This window comes from Aulonocara sp. 'chitande type north' Nkhata Bay, linkage group LG20 (genome assembly GCF_057382095.1).
Source record: "Aulonocara sp. 'chitande type north' Nkhata Bay isolate Kocher_YH1m ecotype deep benthic linkage group LG20, A_spYH_male_GT1.1, whole genome shotgun sequence".
Classification (NCBI taxonomy): domain Eukaryota; kingdom Metazoa; phylum Chordata; class Actinopteri; order Cichliformes; family Cichlidae; genus Aulonocara; species Aulonocara sp. 'chitande type north' Nkhata Bay.
The window spans coordinates 10,579,054-10,599,506 of record NC_141363.1 but is presented as its reverse complement, the minus strand read 5'-3'; the positions used below and the strand labels follow the sequence as shown (position 1 = coordinate 10,599,506).

The 20,453-nt window shown below is 42.8% G+C and overlaps 1 protein-coding gene across 3 annotated transcripts; it reads right to left on the bottom strand.

The window, feature by feature from the left end:
• Positions 1-828: 828 nt before the first annotated feature.
• On the bottom strand, positions 829-19,142 carry fam131c (family with sequence similarity 131 member C). 3 transcript variants are annotated; one of them, XM_086277184.1, is made up of 7 exons: positions 18,781-19,142; positions 17,648-17,897; positions 16,089-16,150; positions 14,385-14,469; positions 3,840-4,085; positions 3,460-3,549; positions 829-1,434 (listed from the first exon to the last, which is right to left on the bottom strand). In XM_086277184.1, exons 2-7 carry the CDS (start codon positions 17,676-17,678, stop codon positions 1,163-1,165), a joined length of 786 nt encoding a protein of 261 aa, XP_086133310.1. In that variant the 5' UTR covers positions 17,679-17,897; positions 18,781-19,142; the 3' UTR covers positions 829-1,162. The 3 variants fall into 3 exon arrangements, with proteins under 3 accessions (XP_086133310.1, XP_086133308.1, XP_086133309.1); XM_086277182.1 differs by having other exon boundaries at positions 829-1,437; positions 18,781-19,135; XM_086277183.1 differs by having other exon boundaries at positions 829-1,437; positions 17,648-17,889; positions 18,781-19,135.
• Positions 19,143-20,453: the final 1,311 nt, after the last annotated feature.

Below are 20,453 nucleotides of genomic sequence, written 5' to 3'. Positions count from 1 at the left end.
CTGAGTGGCTCCACTTCCAAAACCCCCTTGGAAGCCTTTCAGTTGCTCATGCATTCAATTCCAAATCATCAACCCAAGCCAACAATTTTGCTGTCCATTCATTTCAAGTTAGCACATGGGTAATCTGATTGCGATGAACGAAAGCAGCCACAGTCGCAGACGTTTGGTGGTCAAACATAAGCTCCCAGAGGAGTCGCTCTTCTTCTTTTGCAGGACGCTGCCATCTCGGACTTATTTTTTTTATCCTTGTCCTACTGTTAGACCGAGGCCCTCTTTTGAAAAACAGCCTCTGTTTACTTTTCTCTTGCTAACATACACTTGTGACCTTTCATTCAGCTGCGTCACATTTAACTTTAGATGCTGCTGCACTGCAGTAATAAATAAACTCCTTAAAGACTTTGTTGATGGATGCGATCACACTAGCCGTGCACAGCCACTGAGGTAACAGAATAGCCACAGCACGCCGCGCGGCAAAGCTTCACTTTGTGTAAGCTTGTGCTAAAAGAACATCATGACAGGAAACAGCAACACCACCTTTCTCCTCTCCCTTCTCTCCCTCTCAAACACACACCGGCTGCACAGTATATTCTGTGTTCTTCTCACTCGGTTTTTTCTACGCTCTCCTCGTCTCTCACCGCTCCCTGCATCTGCTCTCAGCTCGCAGACAGGAAAGTGTGAATTATGGCTAATCACGGCTGAAACTCGGATAATTGGATGTGTGCTTACGTCACCTCTCTATTCACACGAGAAATCCTTAATTTATAAGCGAAACCTTTTCCTTCAGTTCACCTGTTAGAAGAAAAGAGACCACGACACAAACAAGACAGCCTTGTTCATCACATATATTAAAACATACTTTATAACAAGGTATTTACAGCATATTTCATTTGACTGTTCAGCTCTATATAACTACTTCATGTACATGGAATAAAAAATGTTTTTTTTAATGTCACAGTTGAACTATGTACATTCACAAAACTATATGCCTTAGCTCTCAAGAAAATACTATCCGGAGTCTTCTGAACCTTTTCAGAAAAGCCATTTACAGAGTCGCCTCTTAAATGTCTGCCTTTACTTCTCCTCTCGCTCGATGCTGGTGGTTGAGACTCCTTACACCGAGGCTCATTTTAGAGATTGCCATCAAGACTTCTTTTTTTACAGCCTAGTTGTAAAAAACATCGTCCTCGGATAAGGAGCTGCTGTCTACGTGGCGGACAGCGGCTTCTGCAATCACAGTGCTTCTGTCCTGAATAGGATGATCTCTGTCCTGGGCGTTGGACATCAGGGAAGCGGAGCTGATTGGTGGTGGTGGAGGGGGGATCAGGTTGACTGCAGTGTTGTTGCCATACACCTGGGTGTGAATGCTGTACAGATGCTGAGGGACGCCAACGCTTCCACCATCAAGCAGGAACTGAGACAGGTAGTGGCTCTGTGCTGCTGTGGAGGGGTATCAGTATCGTATCAGTCAGATGGTAGCTTTGTAAAAACAAAAGGAAAAAAAGTATCTGGATTTCACAAACAAGTGAGTCATCACAGGTTGCTGTGATTGTTTAAGAAGGTCTTTACATGGAATGTGGAAATTGAACTGGATTATAACAAAAGACATAACTTTTATTGAAGCTGAAAAACAGAACAGGAACCAGACATGAAAAACCAGATGAATGAGAAACTAATCACAAAATCCTAAAGTGGGAAAACCAAATACACGAAAACCAGGAACACCAGGAACACATGAATACCTGAGACATGAGGAACTTGGAACACGGGGAGATATGGGAAAGTTAACAGACAAACTGACGGGGAACAAAGCAGAAGACACACACTATATACACAAAGGGTAACCAGAGAATACACAACAGAAGGAAGACACAGCTGAACCTAATCAGACATGACGAGTCAGGGAGGAAGCAAAACAAAATACACTCACACAGAACTATCACCATAAAACAGGAAACCAGAGACTCACACTGAGACACAGATTGACGGAACATAAGGAAGAGAGGGAGCAAAAGATGTGACCGGGAAACAGATGAATGAACATGAAGACAGAACCAAACCTACACTGAATCATTACACTCTAAACGTGGGAGGCACGGGAACAAACCTAAGGAAAGGCTGAGGAAATTTGAGATGTCGGCCAAGAACTGCAGAGAAGATCACCAGGACCCCGCTGCCCTCTCTGCAGAGCATCTACCATCACAGAGTCCAGAGGAGAGCTGCCTCCATCCTTAGAGACCCCACACACCCCTCAACACGGACTGTTCGCACGGACTGTTTAGAAGTGTGAAATCCAGAACACCTCGACTCAACAACTCCTTCTTCCCCACTGCTGTCAGACTCCTGAACAGCTAAACTACCTCAACCGCAATTTGCACATCAGAACAATTTGCACACTAAGTTCATCGTTCACATTAAGCTCCTTTGTACATCCTTTTACATTAACAACTCCATACCTCACTTGTCTTCAATTACTTATTTTGTACTGATTTATCTTTCACTATTTTTTTAACCTTATTTATCTTAATACCTTGTCTTATTCTTATCCTTATTTATCTCGTTCCTTCGACCCTACCTAATTTGGCATTTGTGTATGGACAGCAAAGGAAGAATTTCATTGCACAGAGAAATGCTCTTTCTTCTGTACACATGACAATAAACACTTTGAATCTTGAATCTTTGAAACCTAAGACCTAGAAATCACCAAAATGTAACCAGAAACTAACTGGAACAAAGCATGACTCCATACTGTGACAATTAGGAGACGTTTCAGTTGGTGAAGTTTCCTTTAAGTTGGAATTTTAGGCAGTAAGTTTTTTTTTATATTTCCTTACAAAACAGCTAACAGAAAAAAGACAAAGAGTCATGCTAAACAGAAAGCACGTCCTCTTTTTGTTCTAAGGTTTTATGTGTAAGAACATCACAAAAAATAATCCAAACTACATAAATACAACCTCGGCTGAACAACAACACGTGAGATATCAACAAAACCAATACCATGCATAAACAGTTCCTCTGAGATCTCTACCACTACTAGACAAAATAAATCCTGACACACTGATGACGTTTGATGTCAAGTAAAGTAACTGTCAGTCAGTTGGATTCTTTCATGGCTCTTATTTAATAGAGGACAGATTAATCTCCATGCCAAAGCAGCAGTAACAAAATAAAGAAGACAACAGAGCAGCTTACATCACTATGCAGCTATAAATCAGGTATGTTGTGAAAGACAAATTCATTCTTTTATCTTTTATGTCTGTCTGCAAATAAAATCCATTGTCTATATTAAAGCAACGACTTGAAGGTAAAATTATGACTTTGGGATAATAATTAATCAAACCCAGACGGAGACCGTTATAAAAGAAATGAATGCATTTGGTTCATTTGTATTCAGACACAATGGATCGGCCACGTTCGCAGCATGAAAAACAAAAATGAAATGCCGATAAAGGAGACACCAACCTTGTAAGCTGGTGGACGGCTGCTCTGTGTTGTCGCTCATGGACCACACGTTCATGGCTGCCTCAGCCAGGGCAAACTGCTCCGCAACACCTGCGAGACACAAGCCAAACAAACACATTTCGTGCTGCGCTTCTCAGAAGTCGATCAGTTGTTTTTCTTAAAGCACCACAAGACAAAAAAAAAGAAAAGAGGGAAATTCAATAAGTGCCCGAGGTTTGAGTCACCGTCATCAGACGTTCTAAAGGTTATTGATTTTTGTAGATGCTCCCTCGGCACAAACCAATCACACAAAAACAATGTTGGGAGGGATCACAGCATCGTTTTATCTCCACAGAAAACATCTTGTTTTTCCTCCTATGAAACTCATCCGTCTGCCTCACCTGCAGCGAAGCGAGCTTCTTTGAACTCGTCCGTCATTTGAGAATAAAGCTGTTCGTCTTCCTGCAGCTCGGCCTCCATGCCCCCCCAGGCGCCGCCTCCTCTACCCCAGGCCCCGCTCCATCCACCTCCGCCTCCCCTGGCTTCACCGCATCCACCCCAACCCTTCCATTCAATCAGGTGCGCAACTCGCCCCTGGGCCATTGCCGTCGGCTTGGTGATGTGTTCCTTTATTGTGGCCACCAGACCTAAATAATGGAAGGAGGACAAGAAGGGATGAAGCTCAAGATTAGATTTTGGTTGTCCGGGGTGAAAAGATGGAGCATGCAGTAAGTGTGGTAACGAAGGAATAAGAGAAAGTAATTGAGGGGAAGGCAATGTAAAGATGAAATAGCTCCATGAAAATGATGTAGAGTAGGAAAGAGATGAAAACAGCGAGAAACGAAGCATGTGAAATCTAATAGAGGGCAAGAGAAAGGTGAACTATAATGAGATGGTTGTTGTTTGACATGAAATTCTACAGCTTTGCATAATTCAGGCTTGAGGGTGAGCATTTATTCTTGATTTGCATAACATGAACCATGAAAAGAAGAACTTCTACTGCTGCCTTCTTATGTAGCGAGCCACTGAAACTGTTAGGATGCCTGGGTCGTTGACCCAGGGGTTTTGAGTTTATTATATTATTTATACTTTCTAGTCTTTGGTTTCTTTGAGTTCTGTCTTATAGTTTATGTCTCTGTCTTCTCTAGCTGCTCTGTCTCCCCTGTCAGCTGTATCCCCTTGTCTAGTTCGCGTCTCTGTGTGTCCTTAGTGGCTATATCCCCGTGTCCAGTCAGTGTCTGTGTCTGCCCTGGTCCCACGTCTCTGTTCCCTCTGTTGCAGTGCGAGTCTGTGTCTTTGTTCAGTCTGTGTTATGTGTTTCCTGTTTTACTTTGAAAGTCCATGTCTGATGTTAATGTGTCTGGTTTTGCTTCCCCTTGTCTCGTTAGGCCTGATTTGCCCCAGCTGTGTTTCCCTCCTGTTACCCATTCCTTGATTGCTCCCTCTGTGTATTTAAGCCCAGTGTTTCTCTGTGTCCGTGTCGCGATCTACTGTTTTCCTAGCTGTGTGTTCTGTCATTCCTCCAGTTTAAGTTTGTTTTGAGGTTTTTTAGTTATGTTATATTTTTGAGTACCTAATTAAAGCCTTTTTGAGTTCACGACTGTCTCCGGAGTCTGCACCTTGGGTCCTATTCCTGTCTGCACACAGCCTCACCTAACAGAAGATCGCGACCAGTACATGGACCCAGCAGCACTCGCCCCGTCTGAAGAGCTCAGGGAGGATATAATTTATTCAGTGGATAAATTATGTGACCTGTGGCTGAATCATTCTGGGGAGGAATTTCAGCGTGCTGTAGCGAACCGGCTACAGCGACTGGTTTCTGGTCTCCCCTGGCTTTTGGACTCACTTCACCCACTCATACAGGAGTTTTTCCTTAATGAGCTTGATCTGCATCCCCCTGTTGCTACCGCTCACCTACCCAACTCGGAGAAAGATGTGCTGCCCAGCCCGCCGGACTTGGAGTTGCCCGGCCCATTGGAGCCATCACCGAGGAGGAAGCGGCGGCCGCACCACCGGCGTGTCACCCCACAGCTGGACCCCGGGATGTCAAAACAACCGGCTGTGGTGAGCAAAAGGGACACTTTTTCTTTTTCTTCGGGCCATGGGACTATTTATTCTGGGGCTATATTTTTTGCATCAGCTGCTCAGCCACGGGGTCACTTAGCTGCTCAGCCGTCTGTTCCCGCTGGAGGGTCCGAGGGGCCCGTTCAGCCGTCTGTCTCCGCTGGAGGGTCCGAGGAACCGCTTCAGCCGTCTGTCTCCGCTGGAGGGTCCGAGGGGCCCGTTCAGCCGTCTCTTCCTGCTGGAGGGTCCGAGGAACCGCTTCAGCCGTCTCTTCCTGCTGGAGGGTCCGAGGGGCCCGTTCAGCCTCCTGTCTCCGCTGGAGGGTCCGAGGGGGGGCCCGTTCAGCCACCTGTCTCCCCTGGAGGGTCCGAGGGGGGGCCCGTTCAGCCACCTGTCTCCCCTGGAGGGTCCGAGGGGGGGCCCGTTCAGCCACCTGTTTCCCCTGGAGGGTCCGAGGGGCCCGTTCAGCCTCTTGCCTTGTCAGCTGGGGGTCCGGGAGGACCCAGCCAGCACGTCCCAGTGTCTGCTGATGGTTCTGGCGAGGCCGTTCAGCCACCACCAGCTCCACCGCCTGGTCCGGCCTCCGAGTCTGCAGTTCCGTCTGGTCCTGCATCTGCAGCTCCGCCTGGTCCGGCCCCCGAGTCTGCAGCTCCGCCTGGTCCGGCCCCCGAGTCTGCAGCTCCGCCTGGTCCGGCCCCCGAGTCTGCAGCTCCGCCTGGTCCGGCCTCCGAGTGTTCAGCTTCGTCCGCTCCTGAGGTCTCCATGCTGTCTGTTCCTGCACATCTTGTCCGGCCTGCTCGTCCTGCTCGTCCTGTCCGGCCTGCTCGTCCTGCTCGTCCTGTCCGGCCGATGACTGAACGTCATTGCCGTCATGGACGGCCCCCTGAACTACGTCGCCGTCGGTGCCTCCCGCCCGGCCGGCCTCCTGATCTGCTCCGTCGCCACCGTTGCCTCCCGCCCGGCCGGCCTCCTGACCTGTTTTCTGGGCTCTTGGACCATCAGCCTCCGGTCCGCCCCCCTGACCTGCCCGGGTTTGGACTGTTGTGCCGTTAGCCTCTGGGCCGGCCCCCTGAACTTTTTTGAGACTATTGCCTGGGCCTCTGCGCCTTTCGTGAGCTCTTTTGTTTGTTTGCTTTTGGACTATGCCTGGGCCTTGGTGCTGTTGTTTTGGACTTTGTTCCTGTGTTTTGTTCTGTTGCTTTCCAGGCTCCGTTGTTTGTTTGTTTGTTTTTTGTTTTGTTTTGTTTTTTTGTTTCTGGCTCCTTGTTTGGTTTGTTTCGAGCCCTCCATCCTGTTTCCCCCGCCGCCCACCCTGGTTGGGTTGGGTTTTTTTTTTTTTTTTTGGGGGGTTTTTTTGTTTTGATGCTTTGGTTTGGGCTGTCTGGAAGCCAGCCCTTAAGGGGGGGGTACTGTTAGGATGCCTGGGTCGTTGACCCAGGGGTTTTGAGTTTATTAGTGTGTGAATGTGTGTGAATGGGTGGATGACAGGTTGTGTAAAGCGCTTTGGGGTCCTTAGGGACTAGAAAAGCGCTATACAAATACAGGCCATTTACCATTATATTATTTATACTTTCTAGTCTTTGGTTTCTTTGAGTTCTGTCTTATAGTTTATGTCTCTGTCTTCTCTAGCTGCTCTGTCTCCCCTGTCAGCTGTATCCCCTTGTCTAGTTCGCGTCTCTGTGTGTCCTTAGTGGCTATATCCCCATGTCCAGTCAGTGTCTGTGTCTGCCCTGGTCCCACGTCTCTGTTCCCTCTGTTGCAGTGCGAGTCTGTGTCTTTGTTCAGTCTGTGTTATGTGTTTCCTGTTTTACTTTGAAAGTCCATGTCTGATGTTAATGTGTCTGGTTTTGCTTCCCCTTGTCTCGTTAGGCCTGATTTGCCCCAGCTGTGTTTCCCTCCTGTTACCCATTCCTTGATTGCTCCCTCTGTGTATTTAAGCCCAGTGTTTCTCTGTGTCCGTGTCGCGATCTACCGTTTTCCTAGCTGTGTGTTCTGTCATTCCTCCAGTTTAAGTTTGTTTTGAGGTTTTTTAGTTATGTTATATTTTTGAGTTCACGACTGTCTCCGGAGTCTGCACCTTGGGTCCTATTCCTGTCTGCACACAGCCTCACCTAACAGAAACGAAACTGGACAGAACAGAAATGAGAGCATTGCACGCCTCAGGCAGTTCTTGTTTATAACTCTCAGCACTTTAACAATATTGTATGAGTCTCACTTAGATAGAAAACCACTGAAACACAAACTGTGTGACATTTATCATTTTATTATATCATTTCAGTCTGTTTGGACTCCTTTGTAGTTAGATAGACATCATAATTGTTAGCTTAACCAGAAGGATCCCACAAATCAGGTGCATTTCCCTCGGGTCTTTGAATATTGCCCTGAATGGAGTCTTGTCAAGCAATATCAAGTCTCCGTGTTCCCGTATCTCTATGCTAATGTGTTATTCATAAACTGCGGAATCACCGGGCAAAACCTCAAAGGATCCATCGTTTAATTTAATCAAAGGAGACAAAAGTTGAAAGGTCTTCGGAAAGGACGAGTTAAAGTCAAATTGACAAAGGACAAACAAAGGAAAGGTTGAAAAGGTAAAGGTCAAAAAAAGAGATGAATTTATGGAAAAAGCAGAAATAAAATGTTAAGACTACAGAAGCTTAGAGGAAAACCAAGGATTAGAAATCAAAAGGTGACTTTGAGGATTGAGAAATGGTGTAAATAAGATAAGGGATCCGAATGTGCTGGACATCTGGGTTCAAGCTGAGAAAAAAAAAACATTGGTATCACTTTTTCTTCTTTCCCTTCTGAGCTCAACACCTACTTCTCAGCGTTTTGTTGTACACTGTGACACCCACTTCCGTCTCATGCTGCGTTCACACAGTGACGACTCTTTTTTGCGGCTCTTTTCTGGCTGACTGTTGATGTGGGAAAAGCTATATTTGCATCCATTTATGTTATGTGCACACAGCAATAAAATCCCATCTGTTTTCCAAACGGGGTATTTTGCACTAACTGTCAACACTGCGTTATGAAACGGACTAAATCATAATAGGCTGACATAGCTCAGCCTATTTGTTCCCAGAACGCAGTGGGCAGAAGTAAGCCAGGCATGATTTTCGCTGTTAATCTGTAGGTACAGTGCAGACAAGAAACAGTGTTTAAGGGACCGCCAGGTCCATGGGAGGCTGATGCACAGTGTGCTGTTTGGAGCTACTGACTGTGCTGCTGCATGCCTCTATAGAGGCCTGTTATTATGTTTCTGAAAAAAAAAAGACAAAAAAACTACGAAATGTCACATTTGCATTGTCTCTGTGTGAAGAGAAGTAAAACATTTTCATGAGTTTGCACAGTTAACTGAAAGGGCTTTTTCAAGATGTTATTTTTGTCATCCTCGCTTTTATTGTTTCAGATAATTCTCCTTATCACAGAAGTCTTTTTGAAAACTTCTGAAACATATGCTTGTCTGAGTCAGCCTCAATTATTGCTGGGCGTTGAAAGCAATGAGCCTATTAAGCAGTTGTGAGTGGAGCACAAAAGACAGTGATATTGTCCTTCTTTGCCTTTAGTTTAGCATCTCACCCTATACCCAGCTTGCCTGTTAGGATTACTGGAGCCATATGGATCCTGACAATAACAGCAGACACAAAAAATTCATTTATATTTCTTTAAACAGGAAATGATTTTTTCTCATTATTTTATGCCATTCTGTAAAGCTGTAAGAACAATAAGGTTATACTGTATGATTGACATTTATGCTAACGGAGTGAACTGGGATATATAAGAACTGAATCAGTTGATTTATAGTTTTTAAATGCAGACAGAGACCAGTCGTGGATGTACTGATGTACTGAAGGAGGGCATGCAGAGGCTTGGTTAAATGGTGATTAGCCTTTAGCTAGGCAGTCGGCAATTAAAGAGAAAAAAAATTCCCTCAAGACCTGGTAGAGACCAAAAACGTAGCTGAGGTGAAGGGCTAGCAGGCTCAGAGGTACAGAGGATGGATGGTGGATATGCTGGACAGAGGATATTGGATATGGAGCTTCCAGACAGGAGGAAAAGAGGAATACCACAGAGAAGATTCATGGATGTAGAGAAAGAGGATATTAATGTGAGAGAGGTGGATCCTAGGGATAGGCTGAGATGAACTGCTGTAGAAAGAAGGGAACAGCTAAAAGGAGAAGCTCATCGTAAATGAAACAAACAAACAAGCTGATATATGAGCTGGGTAGTTGAAACAGTTTGATAGCTAAGCACATAGCTAAGAGAGGATTAGCATGTCAAGTTTTACATTTGCTTGGTTGCTTCTACGTAAGATCAGCCAATCAGATCAATCAAATAAGAGTTCAAGGACTGAATTCAAAGGAGACCCTTAGAGACACATTTGATGTATTAGATTTATCTTCACAACTTCAGAGGAATTATGCCATTACTGGGTTTGAATATAGTGACTGTGTGAGCTATTTCAAAGTCAAAACAAACCCAGATTGTTAAGAGGTCTGTGGTACACGAACTAAAGGCTACGGTCCAGTGGCTCCATGTTGCAGTAGTTAACACATAGGTCTAATATGCAAAACATCCCTTGTTTGAGAACCCGCATGTCGACCCTTAGGGGGTCACAAGTTAATGTGTTCCTAGTGTCCTAAGTTCCAAGTCTGGATAAATGGCAGGGTTGTGTGAGGAAGGGCATCTGGTGTAATATGTGTCAAATCAAATATACCAATCCATCTGCTGTGGTGACCTCATGGGAAATAAGGGGGCAGCTGAAAGTACCTACCTAACAAAGGATAGGACCGGGATGCTTTTATGATTTAAAAAACCCCACATAGCTTTTAAGAGTCTGCTTTCAGCCATTTCCACGACTGGTTTGCTTGTCGCCAGCTATTTTCTCCACTAATGTCTCCCCTTTATCATTTACCGTAGCCGAATGGCTGCTCAAATCCGTTTGCGAACTATGCTTTTTGCTCTGTTTTTGATCCCACATTCAAAGTCATTTGATACACACATACACAAGCTTTAAATTGGTGTAGAGCTGGCATTCCTTTTAAAATATTGAATGGTTCATGCAAACCAACATTTTCAACCAATGCTTTTTTGCTTGAGTTTTTTTTTTAACTCTATAAATTGTCCTTAAACACATATATTATTGCACAACAAGGGCAGCTTCAGTAGAGGTGATTGTGGAAACAAAGCAAGCAGTCATAAAAATGAAACTGACAGAAAATATGTAAGAGTCACTTTGCTGTTAAAAATGAGTCACTGCTAAAATAAGACAGGAAATGAGATGATAAATGAAACATTTAGCCATGTTCAGCATGTCAGAGGCAACAAGCATATCAATAATAATCTGAAATTCCTTGGGGACTGTAATAAATGATTCAATGTCTCATTTACTGCAATCAAGATAGTGGTACTACTTAAACAACCAATAAGTCTGGAGTAAGTGATTTTATCAAATAAAAACAAAAAACATATACTGCGTTGTGTGAAGCACGACTTCCTGGTGTGCTTTGTTTATGAGCAAACACAGACAGATGAATAAACTGTGGTTTTAAAATCTGGAGCTGTAGTGTGGGTTTTGCATTGTATTTAAGTATTCATTGTTACCATTAAATGAACCTGCTAACAGCTCTGTAAGGCTCTAAATACAGGCAAAGGGGTGCTCTGTGTATTTACCATGGTTATAGTCTTAAGGGATGTAAATTTGGCCACTGTGAATGGACAGACGTCCATGTTCACACTTATCTATCCTGACAAGCAGGGGCGCCTCCAGACTTTTTTCATACCATGGCCATATGGGGGCCACTAAAAATATTGGGGTGGCACACCAACAACAGAACTTCCAGTTTTATTTCATGTAGGAGTGTGACCTGTTGCCTGTCTCTATGTTGTCTCCATGTCTCTATGCACTGTTCATGGGTTAGCATTACCTTTTCTGCAGCCTTACTACATTATTACCAATATAGCACAGTCTTGCCAGGGTGGGCCACTGAGGAAGGAGCAGCAAATTAAGTGCAATATTTAGGGGAGCTCCTGAATGTTCCTTCAAAGCCACCATCAATTCTGTATATTAAGCTGTAACTTTGTATTAAATAAACTGCCGGGAACATTCAGCTCGCTTCAAGATGAACAATTACATTTTATGTAGCCACTGTAATAGAGATTTTAAAACACGAAGTTGAAGTGCTGTGTTAAAAATCTGCATTAACTGAACTTAAACTAGAGTCTTCATAAGTTTTTAATTTGTTAAACTTGTTAACTGAAATCAAGAAAACCTAGGGCATTAATTTTGATCTATAACTGTAGGCAAATGTGCTCTTTGTTTACTTTTTCTCATTTAGAAGAGTTGGTTTGATGGCATGCAAATTTGTCCCATTTATTTTCACTTGCACTGATCTGGTCTAAAATAGCCTTCAGAGCAGTTTGTCTTGTTTTCATTGCTGTAAGTAGAGACAGCATTACTAAATTTAATATTTATTAAAAAGAAATGGCATGTTCAAAATTTTTGTATGTTCTTCAAATTGCACACAGAAAGACTAAAATGTCTGCTAATGGGCTGCTTCTTTTGAGATGTGATTTAATGAGTTCACTTTGACTAAAGTGCTGGAGAAAGCTGTTATCAGCTTCAGACCGAAAAGCTAAAAGCTTCCTATTAGATTGAAGCTGAGTTACAGAAGTATTTTAGTCTGTGCATTTTTTAAAATTTTAAATGACCTTTTAGAGATTAGTACCCTTATCTACAATATGCATGATATTCTAACTGCTCAGTTTGAGCACTGTCAGAAATAAAAGTATTGCTCTGTAATTATTAAAAATCTTATTCAGCTGACAGAATTGTTCTAGTTAGGGTGGGGGATGCGCCATCCTCACCAGCTTCACTTTTAAGGTGGGGTCCCTCAGGGATCCATTTTTGGTCCACTTTCTGTTTTCATTGTATATGCTCTGCTTGAGTTTAATCCAAAAACAAACAAACATGATATTTCATTTTACTCTTATGCAGATAATTCACAGAATTATCTGCTTAAAATGCAAAACCGTGGCTCTTCTGAAGACCCTACTAGACTGTCTGGTCTGTGTCAAAACATGGATTGCATTAACTTTTCTTACTTTAAATGAACAGAAGTGATTTTTTGGAGCACCTGACACCCACTGGACTCAGACCTTTAAAAATCTATTTAAAAAACAAACAAACAAAACCTCTGTGAAGAACCTGAGAATGACCGGCGGCAGCTCTTTTCCTTTTGATAAATAGATAAATGCTGTTGTTAAAGCTAGGCTCTTTTAGCTTCTGGGTACTTAAAAGGTGAGGCTATTTCTCTGCTCGACAGACTTTGAAAAAGGCTATTCATGCCTTCATTTCGTGACTTGACTGTTGTAACAGTCTTTATTCACCTGTCAGTGAGTTGTTGCTCAGTCTGCAGCTGGGCTAAAATGTTTGGGTCTTAACAGATCAACCATATTGATTTCCTTTTATCGGCCCCATTTTTCCCGCTGATTTTAAGTCATTGTCATGGATTGTGCCTCCTTACTTCTCTGATCTTTTTTTATTTTAACTTTGCACACTCCCACTAGATCTGCTGAGCAGATCCTTTTAGCTGTACAGACGTCCAGATAAAGGAGATCGGGCCTTTACAGTATCATTAATGAACTGTGACTGCACAAAGCTAGCAAGAATATGCTTCTAGTTTTATGGTTTTAATTAAATCTAAAGTAATGACAGGACAAGCAGATTGGTGTTTACACTTGACTTTACCCAGCCACAGCAGTCAAGCAAGAGCTTCTGCTAGGAGGTGGCAGCAGCATTTACTGTTATAGCCTGCAGAACTGCTGTATACCACGATGAAAGAATCAGCAGCATTATATAAACTGAAGTTTAGTTGTGATTATGACTACCTTTCAAATGACACTAAATTCACTGAGCACCTTCATACTCTGATAGTGCGAAGCCTATTTCATTTTAAAGACCAGCGTAAACATACGTGTAGAAAAACACTGCATGTTTAGTAACACGGGGTTTCTAAGAATAACAAAACATCATTTCCTTTTCAGTCCAATATTATTGCAGCTTTGCAATCTGATGAAGACTTTAGCTTCCCAGAGTTACTAACAGCGCTTTAGCACCATTGGCTCTTAATACAATCACGTCAGCCTGACGCATTCATCAAACAGCATCATACAAGGAGAATAAAAGCAGCAACGGCTGCTCAATATTATTCAAAATGCAATTACAGTGTTACAATAATATTTGCGTTAGCACAGTGTGATCTCATTTAAGCAGTTAGGATGTCAGCTCCACGTCCACAGAACTTACAGTGCCAATTTAAGTGATGACTGAAGACTGATTAAGATTGAGTAAATGTTAAAAAGCCTTTTGATTCTTTTTTTTTATATCACGGAGCCTCTCAAAGCAGGTGCCAGCATCTCAGCCGTCTTCCTGAATGTCTGTATTTGTCTATTGCATTCATGAGGTTTTCATGGCCTCCGTAATTATTCTGTCACTGTAATAAAGAAGCGTTCACTCGGAAAAGTTCAGCAAGGCATAACACATTAACCGAGATAATGAACCCCCCACTGAGCGGGGGAAGCAGTCAAGATGAGGCAGACAGACACAGGATGGGGAAAGGAGGAAGAAGACGAGGAGCAGGAAGCCAGAGTTAAAGGTGGAGAAGGAAAAAATACACATGGATGAAGGAAATATGTGTGCTGCTTGGCATTACTGTGTGTGAGGGAGTAAGGAAAGACGGAAATGACATTTTAATCTCCCGTAGTTACAAGCACAGTGACTCGTGATGAAGCACGCAGGAATTAAACACAGCATGAACTAAACACGTGTGTGTGTGTGTGTGTGTGTGTGTGTGTGTGTGTGTGTGTGTGTGTGTGTGTCTCACCCAGTAAAGAGGATGTGGCCAGCTCTGCAATGTCATAGCGACTGGTTTTATCTGATACGCTGCCATTGGAGGGATTCTGGTCATCCTGCACAGTATAATAGCATAAAAAAAGGGATTTATATTCATTACTTCTCAGGACTGAGCTTCCTTTTAGGTTGCCATCAATACATTTATGACATCTGACCTAATTCAGGGGCAGGGAACTGCAAAAAAACAGTAGATGCAAACATATGCATGCAACAGAACATTTGCATACACCCTCTTCTAGCAACCGCATCCAGTCACGTTGAGCCTCAACCCACACTATTCCCACTTTTTTTCTTCCTGGCAAAATGGTGATAATGACAATAACAGTCCCTCAGTAATCACACTCAGCCTGAATAAGTTGCAGACAAAAGGTATTATAAGCGTGTCTGCTGTTTACACCCAAGAAGCTGCAATCAATACAGACTTGGGAGGTACTTTTCAAACAGTGTTCTCTCGGTTTTAGTATTTTTGAACTGAGAGTAAGCTGATGGTGTAAACTGTTCACATTAGAGCATAGATAAAGGTTCCACTCCAGACTGCTGGAAACCAGTTCAAATCCACTTGTACAGATATTACGGTTTTTCATGTATAACAATAAATGGCATTCACATTTTGTGCATCACAGAAAGGCGATTTACTGATTTCCTATCGTTTGTCAGCATTCGAAAAAAATATTTCAGTTTTCTACAATATGATTTTTTTTTCCTTTGGTACAGACAGGCTGCATGTTTTTGGGATGTGTTCAATTTCAGTTTTGTACAATCTACGCGAGTTGATAGCTTAATGTTACTGCTGGAGGTCCAATCTATTTTTCCCCATTACATCCAAATGTAGATGCTCTTTTGTTTTACAAAAGCAAGTGAAATCTTCGTCTCTTCAAATCAGGGTCCCCAGTTTTCACCTTGATAGACAATAGCAGTCATTTATCCTCAGAAAATAACCTGCCTGGAGCAGCACGCATTTTGTTTTACCATTGTAGAAGAAATTAGAAATCGAGGAATTACCATGACTGAATATTTGACCAGTTTGACTGGGTAGGCTTTCAACAACACTTTTAACACGTGAAATAAAAGTTTAGGGTAAGTTACTGTAGTTGCAGTGTTTAGTGTATGAGCTGTAACTCGTGGTTTTTGAGAAATACGCCACTGTTGTTCCCTTTGTAGAGGCAAATCAAAACCTCACAAAACCAACATGTTTGCTTGTAAATTGATTTATTTCAGATTTCCATAACAGTAATTAAAAAGTTAATATAGATTCCTTTAAACTCAATTTCACTTGAAGGTTTTAATACATGTGTTGTTTTATACATTTTTTACAAAATGCTAACTGTGACATCGCTAACGCGAAGATTATTCCTTAAAACATACATAAAAATATTAAAGGGTTACAAAAATGGAGAGACAGCAGGACAAAAATGTTTTATAATAATTGAGAATTTGTAAATGTTGTAACATTTGTGTTACGGGTATAGAAAGAGCTGCCAGCATATTAGATGTCATCATAAATTGAGCTGGTCCAGCTAATGATGATATCATAGGGACATAATTAGTTAAACTATGATCTGTGTTGTTGGTTTTAAAAAGGTTTTAGCTAGTAATGACAGCCATTAAAGCTACCATTAAAAATCTAAAAGGGCGTATTGACAAGTTGATGGTGGGGTGGGGGGCTTCCACTTACCTTGGCAGGGGATGACTGACCCTCCTCGGGGTGGTGCAGTGTTGATACAGGAATGCTGATCTCTGTAGGGAGTGACAGACAAACCCTGGTGTTACACTTGGAGCGTACATGTCTAAGCTTCCTTTGTGTTTGTCGATGTGCTTCCAGGGGTCAAGTGAGCCTCATATATAAATGATGAGATGGAGACGACTGAATCCTGTTAGAGTCATTTAACCAAAGCCTCTCTGCATATTTAGCTCGGCCCCAGCTCACACTATTTGCTTTCTAATTGATGGTGATGAGGTTCGTATGAATGACAGGAGGAAATGAAGTGCAGGCCCGTGCGATGGCGAATTAACATTATTAGAAATGTCAGACGCACACACACGCTCACACATTAGGGGTTTTCCCACGGGAGGTGCCTTCAATACAATTGGGTATTGCTATGGAAACGCTACAGCAAGAGGTGACTAGTGATGCCCTTCCATTTACTTGCCAGCACACTTTTACACATGCACACACACACTGGTGCACAGGGCTGTATCTGCTCTCTGGCCTCATCGGATCCTATCAGCAGGTCAAGAAACCCCATTGCGATTCCTGATCCAATACACTGTCCTTGTGGGGTTAAATCCCACACTGATTCACTCCCATACACACATACCTGTGCACGTACACACAACACACACCTCCACTGCTCTCTTATCTGTTTGTCTGGATCCTCACAGCTGCCTTCTCTCTTTCCTCCCAGCTTGAAAGCGCTGCTCACTCTGTCACCTTTGTCTCACAAAATATTTTCAAACAGCACTCGGTGCTCCAGCTGAAAATAATATATAAGACTGCAGTATGATGTTAATATTTTGTCATGTAAAATATAAAGGGAAAATATTAAGTAGACTGCTGTTCTGAGGTATCACAGACACCTCACATCTGTCTTCGATGCTAGTGAACCTTTATTTTTGACAGCATAAATTACTACCTATGTTCTCCCTGGAAGAGGCCCTGCATTCAGCTGAGGTATTGTTATTTCATCTAGGCAGCGTTGGAACACTAACTTATTTCCCCCAGAAGCAGAGACAGTGAGCAAACACAGTAGGAGAGAAAATAAATTGCAACCCAAGTCACATCTTCAAGTCACGACAACTTGGAATCGGCTTCTGACGAAGCTCTGACATCCTACAGCTACAATTGTCCTTCACTGATCCACACAAGCCTCGTCATCAGCCTCTTCTCCCAGAGTCTTTATTCTAAAGCAGCCTCAACAGATTCGCTCGAGGATAGATAAGACATCAGCTTAAAATAAGTTTCTGGATTCGTATGATGGAGTGCATTGTAAACATGCCTCAAAATGTGATTCAGGTGGTCTTTCTGCTGTTAGAACTTCAGGAATATCTGCCAAAATCAGAAATCAAACATTTTCCATGATTTTCCATGTCCTCACGTGCATAGTTATTCCTGAAAGGCATAATGCAACTTTCTGAAACAGCCTGTGAATGCTGTCACATTATCTTCAAGGCTGATTAAACCCTCAGACATACACACAGATGAGGAAGAGCAAGCAGGTGGAGTCGGGCACTGACCTTTGTGACCTTTGCAGAGGCAGGCACCCATGGTCTCGGGACGGCAGGGGCGGTTATCTGTTCACCATGGTGGATTGAGGATGAGGAGCGAGCTACAGAGAAGAGGGAAGGGAGCGAGGAAGGCAGCAGTGGAAGCAGAAGTATCAGTAAGCAGAGGAGCAGAGGGAAGTGAGAAACTGTGGTGGTGGTGTGTGTGTGTGAGTTGGGGGGTAAGTAAGAGTGAATGCCTGGTGAGCTGTAGGCTGAGGCACTGCTCCATACAGGAGAAGGGAGGTGAGAGAGAGAGAGAGAGAGAGCAACAGACACGAAGTGTGGGGAGGGGGGACACAAAGAAAAAGAGACAGAGAGAGAGGAAAAGGGGGGAGAAAGCATGAATGTCTGTTTGGTGACGATTTGAATCCCCTCCCCACTCTTTCTTCTATTCCCCTCCCAGTCTTCATGCTACTGTATATATTTGACTTCACACTGTGACAAGAGGGCTTATTGATGGAGGTATGTAAGTATGTTGTGGGACAAATAATAGATAGATAGATAGATAGATAGATAGATAGATAGATAGATAGATAGATAGATAGATAGATAGATAGATAGATAGATAGATAGATAGATAGATAGATAGATAGATACTATGTTTCATGCAGAAAGTGCAAAATGTTTAAGTGCAGATTCTGGTGGATCTCACTCATTTTTACGCAGTCATTTCCATTTCTATCTTTTGACCACGAAGGGCAGACAATCTCTTATTACATTATGTGCATATGACATCGTATTTAAGACAACAGCACTAAAGAAGCAACCAGCCCGACTTTTCCGAATGCAAAACGGGGAGGAAAACACGTACAGGGTGGTCTTAAAAACGAAAAGAAGGAAAACGACTGAAGAAAAACAAACAAAGCAACACAAAAACAAGAAGACACCAAACACACATCAGAAGCACTCACACAAGTTCAGAGGAGAGAACCCTGACAGATGACAAAGAAATAGTTGGACCTTATACGAGGGACGAGGGGGAAAGCGCATCAGTTCACAGAAGGACAGCAGACCAACAGCGCACACTGCACATAAATTATATATATATATCTTTATATATAGATATATAATTTATATGTTTTCCTTTGCAAATTCTGTCTCACCTGATTAATTTCTCCGGGGATATGAAACTTTTATGGATGATATTGAAGCCAAATCTTCCTTTAAACGCATTTTTGTGGCGTTATTGAGATGCCTTTGAGACGATCTTCTCTCTGAACTTGCCAGCCTGAGCTGAATGTTCAGATTTTCTTGCCCTTGCTTAAACACAGCATTTAAACACAGTGGCTCATTTCACCTGGAACAATTTTTTTCTTTCTTTCTCGACTCTTCTTGTCCTTGTGTGTTTCGCAAGTTGGTCTCAGAGCCCGGTGCCTGCTGGCACAGTAGTAACCGGGGCTTTGCTGACATCACCCGCGGCAACGTGGGGAAAATCCTGTTGCCGTGGCAACCACGTTGCTCCGTACTTTTGAAGCGTTTTGCTGTAATTGGACGGGGAAAGGATGCAAAGAAACATTATCTGATGAACATGGGAGGACTGCGCTGATAAAGTTAGAGAAACAGCAGACGCTGACCTCAAACATTCAAGAAAATCGTGCTGCGTTTACGTTCCCTTTAAAAGAAACAGTGCTCTTTGTATTTTCCCCAAGGGCAGATTTCCACTAAGCCGAAACTCCACAGGGTATTCCTTCATATACATTCCCAGAGACCCTACCTCTCAACCATACAATAAATAACTAACTGAAAATATAAGTGAGCCTTGAAATTGCACATTGGAGAAAGAAGATGGGGTGAAACTCGATGTTTGGAAAAGAGAAGTTCTTTCTGGCTAATTTGACACAGAGATAAGTATGAGCTGATGAGTAGCTTTACAGAATAATATAATCAATGAGTTGCTTTCATTAAATGAAACCCTGATAAAAACTGTTGACCTTCACTGACGTTTTTCCAGAAAATTGTGCTTCAGGAGAACTTAATGAACCCTAACATCTCATCTAGAAATGACAGATGTTCCTCCAAAAATCTAAGGACCTCTGAGACCTTCTGCTAACAACCAGTGAACACAGTGAAGAAAATTCCTCCTTAAACATAGTGAAGAAACCACACACCTTCAAGAAAAAGAGACCCCTCACTGATCCATTCAGCTCCCCCTAAAAGAAACCTTAAGAAAATGAAAAACTCACTACTTCAAATTTAGCCTATTCCAGCTGCAGGAACCCTTCCAGAGCCCCTCAAACCTCTTTCAGGGCCACAGGACCAGTCTCAAGGAGGGCTGTAATATGTTCACTGACCCTTTTAATACACTTTGGGGGCTCTGAAATCCCTCCAGAAACCCTTTGAGAAGCTCAAGGAATCTTATTATTCCTTTAAATAATTCTGAACCTGCTCTGGAACATTCTTAATAATCTCTGCTGTAGTCCCAGACTCCCCCATGTCCTTCCATCCCATCATGAAACGCTTGGTGAAAGGAATGGGGTCAAGGTTAGGAGCAGCCTGACACCTTGTGGCAAAAAGGCAAAAGTGCATGAGAAACTTGGAAGGCTGTGTTACCACCTTTCATGACATTTGTGTTTCAGTTGTTTGTAAATGTATTGTTAAACCAAACAAGGTGAGTGGTTAAAGCAGCCAGAGCTTGGATGTTAGACAGGAAGAGCTTAGGGAAGTGTTTCATGAATAATTCAGACCAGCAGGTGGAAGTGTTCACTAAAGCCCCAAGGGTCAGATCCCACTTCTCACCTTGCATGTTGAAGAAAAGTCAGTTCCTTTGCTGTTACAT

Coding starts and splice junctions, on each gene's coding strand:
- fam131c (XM_086277182.1), bottom strand. CDS start 17,678: ATGGGTGCCTGCCTCTGCAAAGGTCACAAAG. Junction 16,151..17,647: donor CCTCTGCAAAGGTCACAAAG/GTCAGTGCCCGA, acceptor CACTCCCTACAG/AGATCAGCATTCCTGTATCA. Junction 4,086..14,384: donor GGCCACATCCTCTTTACTGG/GTGAGACACACA, acceptor TCCATTATTTAG/GTCTGGTGGCCACAATAAAG.